This window comes from Borostomias antarcticus (assembly GCF_949987555.1).
Source record: "Borostomias antarcticus genome assembly, chromosome: 3".
NCBI lineage: Eukaryota > Metazoa > Chordata > Actinopteri > Stomiiformes > Stomiidae > Borostomias > Borostomias antarcticus.
This window is the reverse complement of record NC_140236.1, coordinates 2980272-2992771: the sequence shown is the minus strand read 5'-3', so window position 1 is coordinate 2992771 and position 12500 is coordinate 2980272. Positions and strand designations below refer to the sequence as shown.

Here is a 12500-nt window from a genome sequence, read left to right as displayed (position 1 = left end):
TCTTCGCCTGCGCAGGGGCCGCACAAGGCTGCTAGAAGAAGGGGGGGAGTGACGACTTGTTCCTGGAAGAGCCAGCCTGCGGAGTCAGTCACATTCTTGGCTGGGATTCAATGACTGAGCCAGACACACACAAACACAGAGAGAGGGGGTTGCGAGGGAGGGAGAGAGAGAGAGAGAGAGAGAGAGAGAGAGAGAGAGAGAGAGAGAGAGAGAGAGTGGAGGCGAGTGAGTGAGCGAGCGAGAGACAGAGAGAGAGAAAGAGAGAGACAGAGAGAGAGAGAGAGCGAGAGAGAGAGAGACAGAGAGAGAGAGAGAGAGAGACAGAGAGAGAGAGAGAGCGAGAGAGAGAGAGACAGAGAGAGAGAGAGAGAGAGACGAGAGAGAGAGAGAGAGAGAGAGAGAGAGAGAGAGAGAGAAAGAGAGAGGGGGCGGGTGAGAGAGAGAGAGAGAGAGAGAGAGAGCACCCAGCTCACAGACTAGCCATCTCTACACAGGCATAGCGAGCAGAGGGACAGACGGGGAGTACTCGCCGGGCTCTTACTGCAGTATTCGACAGCGAAAGGAGACCGAAAGGGATATCGCGCGTATTTGTATCCCCCGATAGTCCTACGTATAGCCCACGGAGACACGGCTCTGTCTTTTCCGATACTTCTTTAACTTGAAAGTGCAACTTCCTTTTTGTGGAGTTAGTGGGACGTGTTTAGATATGGACAGTCGGGAGTCTACTGCGGTGGAAGACTCGCCGGTGTCACCAGTCGCCTAGTCTAAGGAATAGGAAAGTGACTTGCCTAGGACTTTTTTGGTGGATGTTTGATGAAGCGCTTTCTGTTCTTTACTAATTCTGGGAGACCTTGGAATAACAAGGAACTGGGACCTATCGTGGCTTTCGATTGTTGTAGTTCCCCAGCGCTGAAAGGAATTTTAGCTTTTCAAGTAGTAAGAGAATCATGGAGACTGTAACTCGGCAGAGCTTCCAACCTCATCCAGGACTGCAACAAACTCTCAAGCAGTTTCATCTCAGCTCTATGAGCTCCCTCGGCGGACCTGCGGCGTTTTCTGCTAGATGGCAACATGACCTTCTGTTCAAGAAAGATGGAAAAGAACCCGAGCCCGTTTTGCATCTGCCAATGCAGCCGCCGCCAGTGATGCCAGGGCCACTGTTCATCCCCTCTGACCGGTCCACAGAGAGGTGCGAGACGGTCCTGGAGAGCGAGATCATCTCCTGCTTTGTGGTCGGTGGCGAGAAACGGCTGTGTCTGCCGCAGATCCTCAACACCGTGCTGCGGGATTTCTCCCTCCAGCAGATCAACTCGGTGTGCGACGACCTCCACATCTACTGCTCCCGGTGCACGGCGAACCAGCTGGAGATCCTCAAAGTCATGGGGATCCTGCCCTTCTCTGCGCCTTCGTGCGGTCTCATCACCAAAACGGATTCGGAGCGCCTGTGCAATGCCCTGATTCACGGGGGCACCTACCCGCCGCACTGCAAGAAAGAGTTCTCCGGTTCTCTGGAGCTCGAGCTTACGGAGAAAAGCTTCAAAGTCTACCACGAGTGTTTCGGGAAGTGCAAGGGTCTTTTCGTCCCGGAGCTGTACACCAGCCCCAACGCAGCATGCATCCAATGTATGGACTGCAGACTTATGTACCCGACCCACAAGTTCGTGGTGCACAGTCACAAATCGTTGGAAAACAGAACTTGCCACTGGGGCTTTGACTCCGCCAATTGGAGGGCATACATTCTCCTGGGCCAGGATTACACGGGGAAAGAGGAGAAAGCGCGCTTGGAGCAGCTTTTGGACGAGATAAAAGAGAAATTTGACTTCGCCAACAAATACAAAAGGAAAGCATCTAGGGTGAGTTCAAGTTAAATTAGTTACAACTTCCAAATGTCTCTTGAAATACTGCCTTGTATTGTAACTTAGGTTATGTTCTTAGAAAGTGGCCCCTACATGCAGGATAGAGGGGCCCGTCCCTAGGATTTGGTAGCTCTTCACATAGTGTCACTAATTGTCCACCAGTGACAACAAAACGCCTCTGGTGGCAATAAAACCATTATTTGCCCGTGAAGCACCTACACGGGTGTGAAATGCTCAAATGTAGGCTATTGACCATACTGTAACGACCCTCTCAATTGGCGTAGTGCGAAACAACAATTAAGATCCACCATGTGATCCAGATACGAGCTGATGATGGAATTGGAATCACATCCCAAGTAGGAAAAGTTAGGCTGCGCCTCCTGTTCGTCTTGCACATTTAAAAGTTCTGCACTAGTCTATTGCAAGGGTTCTCTCCCCTCGTCCTTTGCACAGTGAGAAATGAGCCCTCGCGTCCATCATTATCTCAGGTACTTGAAGGTGGATGTGTTTTTAACGAGGGACTCATCCGTGCGTAATGGCGAGCTACTTAAAGCGTTTGTACTCCCAGGGGGTGGTCAGCGGCGGGGTTTTTATTAGAGCGAGATGTGCCAGTTGTTGTGTCTGCTTCGAGGGGACATTGCTGCATATAGACGCCTACCATGTCAGCAACACTCAGCCTAATGTTGTCTCCCTGCGCGGTTGTGGGCGGAGGGGCCCCGTGGACGAGCATAGTCCCGAGGAATGTTGAAAATGTAAAATGTTACAGAATCTCTCTCGATGTTTAATGTTCTTTCACCGCAAACTTCTTTGCATTTGAATAAGGGAGCGATTTACATGCGTTTGAGAGCCATGATTTCTCTGGTATAGGGTTCGCTCAATGGTTTCACCACAGATACACACTAGACGAGCCCATTAAACGAAGGGGAGGGGAAGCTTATCAAACATGCTCGGGGGGGCTTTTGTGTCTGGTATCCCGCGCCACCCTAGCCTCACCTTTTGGGGTAATGGAGCTCCTTGTTAATAGTATTTGGGGGGCCCCCTCTGCCTACCTATGACTTTTACATTCGGGGCTGCGGTGCTTTTAGCAGACAGAGCTCTGATTGTGGGTCCGTGGGGGGATTAAAGTCTGTGCTCTGGTGGCTCTCTGGGGCTCCCTTCCCCCAAATGAGGAGCTGATAAAAGGAGCCCCCTCTTTCACAAACGAAACAGGCCATTTGCATGAACTGTTACACATGAATAGAGTTGATGAAGCAGAGGTTGGAGTATTGTGGTGGAAACATAATATGATCCCAACAAAGAGGAGCATTCACCAACCAACCCCCCCCCCCCCCCCAACCCATAGACACATCCACCAACCAACCCTCCCACCTCACACACACACACACACACACACACCCACACACACACACACACACACACACACACTCAAAGTCTTCCCTTCCCCCCAATTACCTACTCATTTGCTCATTCCCCTCTCCGAATGAAAGGAAGAGGTTCCCCCTCTCTGAGGGCCAGTGTCGTGATGATGCTCAGAGACTTTTTTTTTTTGGTGGGTCGTACAAACAAAGTCAAAGTGTTTACAAACAGCTCCTCACAATCCCTCTCCCCGCAGATTTAACATTCAACGGCGTTTTGCGGGGGTCTCAAAGAGCGCCAGAGCTCACCAGGGGCTGTGAGCACTCGTTCTTGGCACTCATCTCTATTTAGACTGAAGTGGGGGGACCTCAAGGACCCCCTCACTTTAAAGGCCCCCTGTTATTTTCATACGACCTCACAAGGCACCGCAGTGCTAATAAGAGCACTCCTTGGAGTCCCTTTTTAAAATTCTGTCCGAGCAGCTTGGTAAAAGTAATGCTAATGAAGGAATATTTGCCGAGTTTGAATTATGATGAATATTACTAAAGAACGTGGCTAGCTTCTCCCTGTCAGCACATTTTCTGAGCTACTTTGAAAGGTTCTTCTTGGAAGTAAGTGAAAGACTGTATTGGAGTTGTTGCGCTTTCGACGCCACACCTTGTAGACACAGAGAAAATGTTGTCTGAGGTGGAAATTGTAATAATCACGAAGATATTACGCCACTGTGGGCTGCTGTCTTACAGTCAGACAGAGGAACTGGAGTTGAAGGACTTCCTGTCTTGCGAGATGTCTTGCTCTGAGGTCATGGGACCACTGCACAGCAGTCTGGGTATTCACCAGCATTCCTGTAGTACATGGAGGCACACACACCCGCCCACACAAACACACAACTCTCTTTGCTTCCATTGCAACATAGGCTACGTCATTTGATAAAATAAGCACTTGGGATTTGCCGTAAAAAGCGCATTCTCCATTTTTGAGAGACGTGAGAGCTCAGCTATTGACCCATGAATGCAAACATCACGAACAAGTGAATACTGTAAGAGCAGCGAAGTATTGAATGGGTTCAAAGTTTACGAGTGGGGTGTGTTGCAGTCCTTTAAGTTCACCACGCCAGCGCCGACCTACTTTATCATGGTTCCTGGCTGGGGCACATGTGGGTGGCAAACATAATCAGTGCCTTTCCACATCAGGATGTTTAGATAAGGCTTGCAGCTGCAGACTTAGTATGACGCTAAGTTTTATTTTGCCCCGAGATTTTATTTTGCCCCGAGATGATGTGATTTATACTCGGTCCATCTGTTCGGAGCAGATATGAGAGAAACCAGGATCGGAGAGGAGTTTCGAACTCAGCCCGTTTAAAGCTTATAGCTCACGATTAGTTTAGATTTGGACCAATAAAAAATACTTTAAAGCTGCATTTAGCGTAATCTGTTTCCAGGCTTCCCCCCATTTCTCTTAGTTTTGGTCCATCCGTGCCACCGTACTGATGTCTGGCAGACAAGCGAGCGGGCGGGATGGGGCAGCAGACGAGGCAGGCGGTGGTTAGTCTGGGTCTGGAAGCAGGGGAGTTGAGACACTGGCGGCAAACCAGACCAGCCACTCCCAGCGAGAGAGAGGAGAGGGAGGAGAGGCCGGCCCATTATGCAAACTTCGAATGAAAACACTCCCGAACGGGCATGAATGAAACATGTCCCCACACCTGTGTGTGATTAAAAAAGCCAACCCTCCGCATGCCTGCTTGTCTGTCGTCCTTTCCTACCGTCTACAGGACAGGAAAATCCAGTCGTTTTTTCGTCTTCACCACATTTAATTGCTCTCCGGGGTGACGAAGGCTTCTAGCGAGGCAGAGAGAGTTCCGAGAGAGACGGACGGAGAGGAATGCGTTTGGAAAAGTGCGATTGGCGAGCGCGGCGTTCGGATATGTTTCTGCATTCTTGCCGTACGATTGGCTGCTTTTCTGTGTAAAATTTCAAAATGGCTGGACCCCCAAATTGGTTTGAGTTTTGACATTAGACTGTTGACTCTTAAAATGGAGGCGAAAGTGCAAGGAGAGACAGAAATTCTTTCAGGGGAAAAGCAAGGGCCCCGTCTGCAAGTCAGCCCTTTGCAAGTAGGTTGAGACCTTGTTATTCTTTAAAGCAATGCACCAAAGTGTGGCTCGAATCCAGCCATTTCACAGAGGCTGAAACTTCCCCTCAACTTCCATTGCCCAAAAATGTCCCGGTGCACCCTGGGATATCTGGCCTCCAGCTGAAGGGGCCGCTTGTTGGCGGAGGCGGGGGGTGGGGGGGGGGGGGGGGGGTAGAGGAAGTGAACTCCCTGAGGGAATATGGGGCCATGTCCTGTTTCATATGCAAGGCACAGCTCCTTGCTAAGCCCTCTGACAGCCAGCCATGTCCACGCTGTGGACAGCACAACAGCTGGTAGCCATGCATATCAATGGCCGCCCGCACCGAGAATACCCCCCAATTTGTTTCTGTTTCTTCCTCTTGTTTTAATGGAAAAAACACAAAATCTCTGCAGCGAAATACACTTTCAGCTGTTGAGGTTAAGACTGTTGTGGTTCTCTGGACTTGTCGTTGGGGGAATTGTGAATGGCTTCGCTTTGGATTCCGTGTGTGAGGTCAGTACACGCACAGACGAGCAGCACACTACAAATGGGGAAATTATATATTTTTTTTCCGCCATGCCCAAAGAATTAGGAAGCCACTAATTAAATTAAGCCCGGCTTAATGAGTTCGGTTCCTCTCTCGCTCCATCTTAGCTGTCCTGCCAGACTGTGTCATGTCTGTACAGTCAGGCCTGTCATGACTTCACACAGACCACCGCAGAGAGTCAGGGAGATCAATGTTAGATATTGACAACTGAGACAGACTGTGTCAAGTGTGGCAGGAAAGCCCATCCTTCCTGGACCTTTGACTGTACGACCCAGCGCAAGACATGAGCCATGAAGAGACATCTTTTTTGAGTTTCCTTGCAACTGTAAAACAGATGATATTGAATATTATCGACTGGTATGCGAATACTATTTAGTTACAGTTTGGGTCGTTGTTTATATGATTCATAGTTTGCTGGATGTGCTTTTTCTGTGAGGATGTCTTTCATTGATGAGACCTAAAGGCCCAGAATCCATAGCGATAAACAGATGCTTCTGCGAGTGAGATAAGGCCGATGGAAACCTCCCTCTAACGATTGGGACTATAATTTGTTTTGTAGCTTGAATGATATGCAAATGCGAGTCAATTAAGAAGGGCTTTTTAATTAGCGTTTAGATTTATGTGCGAAAAGACTTGCGCTAATTATTTGCCACCTAGACGTCTAATTTGCCTAACGCTGTCTTTTCCTCGCTCTCTCTACCCGTTAACTATCCAAACAGCGACATTTCCATTTTCACGGCAGGAAAAGAGAGCGAACTCATTTTGAAATCTTCTCCGAGGCTCATTGCCTGGAAAACTAACTATGTTATTAAATGATAACGACGCAAGCGGTTCAGACACGCAGCAATGCATGGATCTCCGCTGTGTGTGACGGAAACTACACCCAGAACAGAACTGACGGGGCGTAGCGTGCGAGAGAGAGAGACGTGCCGTATGACGGGGCGTAGCGAGAGAGAGACGCGCAGGTGACATTACCGCGTTGTCTGGGAATTTCTTCAAACGGGTGTTTTCAAAAGAGGTGGCAATAAAGTCCATGTGCTGATTCCTTTCATATCTCGCCGCCAGCTGCTGATTCTATCCACAGACTCTTAAGAACAGTTAAGAGTTGCAGTAAGATAAGCGTGTTTTTCTTATTATGGCTTGACTGTACAGAGGGAGACTCTAACAGCAGTCCAGGTAGGTAACAAGGGGTTTCTTACTGTCTTTGATTGGATTATGTTTTATGAAAAGCTTCAGTGGGGTGTACACAGCAAGGTAGTGTATGTACACTCCCACACACACACACACACACACACACACACACACACACACACACACACACACACACACACACACACACACTGCCACTGTCCCTCCCACACACACACACACACACACACACACACACACACACACACACACACACACACACACACACACACACACACACACACACACACATACTTGAGTCCACCCTCCTCCGCCATCGTCCCTTGGGGAATAACAGGAATCCTATTCGCAAGACAGAGAGTGAAAACAGAGAAGTTTAAGCCCCCATCACAGGCCATTGTCTACCCTCCCCCCTTCTGTGGTACCCCCCCCCCCCCCCCTCCCCCCACCCGGATCCCCTCTCCCCACCTCCCGCCCCCCCATCGGTCAGGCGCGTCTCCAGCCAGGGCCGGAGAGGGCATTAATATCCCTCACTGAGGGGCAGTGCACAGCCTGGCCGGCCTCAGTCTGACTGGGCAGAGATGGAGTGGATGAGGGTCTGGGTGGATGAGGGTCTGGATAGATGAAGGTCTGGATGGATGAGGGTCTGGGTGGATGAGGGTCTGGGTGGATGAGGGTCTGGGTGGATGAGGGTCTGGATGGATGAGGGTCTGGGTGGATGAGGGTCTGGGTGGATGAGGGTCTGGGTGGATGAGGGTCTTGGTGGATGAGGGTCTGGGTGGATGAGGGTCTGGATGGATGAGGGTCTCTCCCCCCCCCCCCAAGGTAGTTCTACCTGACAGGACACGAATCTCAGAGCCAAAAGTGTTGAGGAATGAAAAACCTGCACGGAAACAAGCCACCGAAAAAAAAAGACGTTGACACCCTCCCAACAAGCTGGAGATTTCAGCCTCTCGGTTGAGAGAGACAAACTTGGAGCGCGCCCCGTTTACATCATACGACTCCTGTTACGGTTCTGACGTCACGCGAGAGAACCCAACGACTTCTTCCTCCTCGCTGTCGTGAGAAAAACTGTTTTTCAGTCGGTCGCTGCAATTTGATGATGCTGACAGACTGCCCGCTTGCAAACGACAATGTGCGGAATTTTTTTCTCAGGTATCTATTATTGATGGTAGATTAAGGTAGGCGGCAAGGGCCCGCGTGTTTATTTAATGAGATAGACTGTTTGCAGGATGACTTGGGGTTTGAAATATTCATTGGCACACATGGCCCTGCTATCCGAACTATTGCATTAACTACATCTCCCCAACCTCCACCCTTGAACCCTTCGCCTCTTGTCACCAACCCTAAGGGCTTTGAGAGAAAGTAAATAAATCAAACTCCCATGTAGGCATTTCATTCAATTTTCAAATTTTCACGCCCGGGTGTATTTTCAATGAACCGTGATGCGTAAAAATCAAGAAGTCAACTCAAAAACGTGTCTTGGTTGAGACGACTATCCTTAAAAAACAGTAACATGTCATTGCGGGCAGACGCTGTCTTCCTTAGTGTTGATGTCTGTGATAAACATCCCGAAGTATGTTTGTGTTTACACACGCCACGGTCGTCTCCCCTCTGATTGGACGCTGTTTGTTTTGACGCGCCTCACCTCGCCGTATATCATGCTTCTAAAAATGAGACCGCATTGTCTTGTCACGCCTGTGTCTGAGTGTGTGTGGTTAAAGATAGACGTGGTGTTCGGTGGCGTGGACGGTGGCGCGGTAGCATGTCCGGTATGCGCTCGCTCGCTCTGCTTGGGAGCGGCCCAGTTAAAGACATTCTCACGGACATCGACACACGACACACACACACACCCACGCACGCACATCACCCTGGTGGATAGACACACACCCGGCCCTAAGCCCTGATTATGAAAAGGTCAATTGTTCTTAAAGCTACCGGAAGAGCGGATGAGGAGAAATTGTTTGCATATCTTGATCAAAGTTGAATCCGGCGTAAAACGAGTTCTATTAGCCTCTCTCTTCTCCGTGTGTGTTAGTAATTAGTAAACAGATGAATTGATGACACTCATTGGTATGGAAATGGTCCAGGCCTGCGTGGGTTTTCTGTGTAAGGGCAGCATGTAGAAGGCAGGGAAAAGAGAAAGAGAGAGAGAGAGAGAGAGGTTTGCATGGCTGGCTGGCGGGCGGGGGGGTAGTGGGGGGGGGTTGATTTTGTGCTGGGTCAGCTCAGGACCCCTCTTTGTGTTCCGGCGCTGTCCCCGCCCCCCCGCCCGTGTTTAGAGGAGCAGTCTGTCATATGACCTCTTCCCTCCAAAAAACGGTGACCCCTCTCACCCCCTCTCCTCTTTCAGCCCAGTCAGCCTATCACGTGGCTCGGATCCGCTCCCACGGGGCAGATGTCTGATGAAGGGACCCAGACACGCACACACGCACACACACACACACACATACACTCACACACACACGCACACACACACACACACACACACACACACACACACACACACACACACACACACACACACACACACACTCTCTCTCTCTCTCTCTCTCTCTCTCTCTACAATGCACATCCACAACCACATCTCCTCCAAATGAATTGTAATATAGCTGTATTTTGTGCCACTGAATATTCTTTGCCGGAAAATCACTTTACAGTGAAATGCTCATCAGCATGCTTTTGCTAGGATGCTTCTCTGTGTGCGAGTCTGTTTTAACACTCATATAATCACCTCATGTTTACCTAGCCAAAATACGCATCGTGAAACGCAGGGGAACATTTCAATAGGAATGGCCTATTCTGCCTCATTTAGTGTGTGATTGTGCGTGGGCAAGTGTGTGTGTGTGCGTGCGTGTGTGTGTCTGTGTGCGTGCTTGTTTTATGCCTGGATCAGCTGTGGGAGGAGATTACCATGAGCTCGCTGCCTACTCATTTCCATCCCCATCTGTCTGTCTCCCACGGTGACGGGGGGCTCGCCCCCCCCCCCCCCTCCCCCCAACTCCTCCTCCACACACCAGCCCCCACCTCGCCTCCACAACGCCCCCAGAGAGCTACACATGCCGAACACACACACACACACACACACACAGACAGAGACAGACACACACGCGCTGTTTTGTGCTGTCAGGTTCAGGTATGCTAGGCTGGTATAACACAGCGTGTGGCGCGGAGGCAGACAGGCAGGCTGGATCCGCCCCCCACCCCCCCACCCCCTAACCCCCCCCCACCAGTCTAATGTGAAAACCCAATCCCCCCAGCCCGGCTAATCTTGTTTCAGATTGAGCTGGCACGATTAGACTGGAGGAAGGCTGCCAAATGCACTTGGGCTGTGGCTTAGCAGAGAGTCTATCTCTGGCTCCGCTGCATGAGGGGCTGATAGTGGGGAGGGGATGGAGGGCTGGGAGACTCTTTGTTGGGGCTTTTTTGTGGAGGTGGGGTTGTGGGGTGGGGGGGGGGGAGTGCGGCCAGGCTGTAGCAGTGACAGGGCAGCTCCCAGGAGCTCTGTGAGGTATTGTTTGGTTTGGGGGGGTGGGGTGCAGGTCTGGTGGTCACTCTTCTCTCTACGGGGGTTGGTCGGTTGGGCCTTTGTCATCTTTTTTTTTTTTCTCCAGCCGAGCATCAGCTGGGTTTCTGAGGAGGGGTAGAATGAGATGACAATCGAGGCCCGCGCCTCTCTCTCTCTCTCTCTCTCTCTCTCTCTCTCTCTCCCCCACCCCCCTTTGTCAGGTCATCTGTCCTCCCGAGAGGCTGAGTCACACAGACGACCGCTCATCGCCTGAGCCCCGCCCCCGTCCGCCTCCCGTGCTACGAGCTACCAGCTCCCTCTGTTCGCTCCTCCTCTCTCTCTCTGCTCCCAACGCCGGCCGGCGCTAGCCGCCGTTAGCCACGTAGCCGCGAAGACGTTGATAGCGCATTAATACAAGCACGTCTATTTATACCTCCGCGTATCAATCCGACATCTCATCGCTGAGGTGAAATGAACAACGTGTTTACGTTGGGCGCCCCGTCTGGGGCGTGCGCGGAGAGTGCGCGGTAGCGTCCTTGTGTTTAGAAGGCAGGGTGGAGATACTATCAGTAAAAGTCTGTGATCTTTGCCTTGTTTAGTCTGTCGCTCGCTGCGTCTGGCTGGCCGGGTTATGGCGGGGTGGACGGGTTAATCTTGCACAAGATTAATCCAACGTGAGATGGACTTAATTGCCCTATCGATCCAACAAAACATTCGTCCTGAACCTTGACCGGCGTGTATAAACTTGCTACCGTTGATTACCTTACGTAGGCTACTGCCCCTTTTTGTCCGAGTGGCCCCGGGGCGGCGTTCTGTCCGTCGAGAGGGAGGGGCTTGAGAAGTGGGCGGACCCTTCTCTGCGAGCTCAGTGACAGGATCAGAGATCATTTCCAGGCTGCGTGTCCCCAAGGCATCTCAGCTGTTCACTAAGCAGGTTTTCCAGGAACGTCACAAAATCCCTCTTTCTTCTTCTGTCATTCTATCTGCGTTCATCTTTCAAGGAACAAAAACCTTTAAACCCAACCCTTTATGAATTTTGGCAAAATATGTCAGAAGCAGACCAGTTACTGTATTTGACTATGAGGTCATGGGGTCCAGACTGGAAGCAGCGTGAGCGAAGAGGAGGAGGAGGAGGAGGAGGAAGAGGAGGAGGCGGAGCTTGGTCTGGAACGCCGAACCTATGAGATTTACACTGAATCCGTAGCGCTAGACGGTTCAATTTAGACTGCAGCCCACTAGGCAACACAAAGGAAACCAACACGGTGGTCACACCTCCGCTGCAGCTTTTCAGGAAGTGGAGGGGTTGTGTGTGTGTGTGTGTGTGTGTGTGTGTGTGTGTGTGTGTGTGTGTGCGTGCTCCGGCGCCCCTGTATGGGCGTGAGGGGCCGGGCCCCGGTGGATCGGTTTACTTCTCAGGAATGAAGTGTTGGAAACAATGGCTTATAATGTCATTAACATCCTTCCTCCCGGCTCCCTGGACCCACTCCTTCTCTGAGGTCACCGATCTCTTCAATTAATCCCAGTCCCACTCTGGCAAATGAGCTGGCGATGCGGATACTAAATAAACCAATCTGTTGAAACACGATCCCTCCTTCTGGTGAGGGCGTTTGGTTCTCGGGTTAAGGAAGCCGCCACGGCCCCAACTCCCTGTTTATTCTTCTCCTCTTTCAGTTGTCTCTCTGTCTGTCTGTCTCCCCCTCCTCCTCTTCTCTGTCTCCCCCTCCTCCTCCTCTCCGTCTCCCCCTCCTTCTCTCCATCTCTGGGCTCGAGTGAAACCCATTGATTTCACGTCCCGACGACGCCCCTCCCCCGACGCCCACTCACACAGTCGCTCATTGATAAGTATGCGCGCACACACACACGCGCACACACGCACACACACGCCGTAAACGTCCATGCGCATGCGCTCGGCCTTACACACGAGCTGTCAACTCACTCCCACGCAGAGACACACACACACACTATAAATGT

General features: G+C 51.1%; 1 protein-coding gene across 1 annotated transcript in view; it reads left to right on the top strand.

Annotated features, from left to right (window-relative positions):
• Window positions 1–520: 520 nt before the first annotated feature.
• LOC311307593 (ski oncogene-like) overlaps window positions 521–12500 on the top strand; it is a 61074-nt gene continuing 49094 nt past the window's right edge. The window contains exon 1 of the mRNA XM_084436418.1: window positions 521–1853. Coding sequence (XP_084292544.1) covers window positions 948–1853 — 906 coding nt within the window. The 5' untranslated portion in view covers window positions 521–947. The remainder of the gene's footprint in view (window positions 1854–12500) is intronic.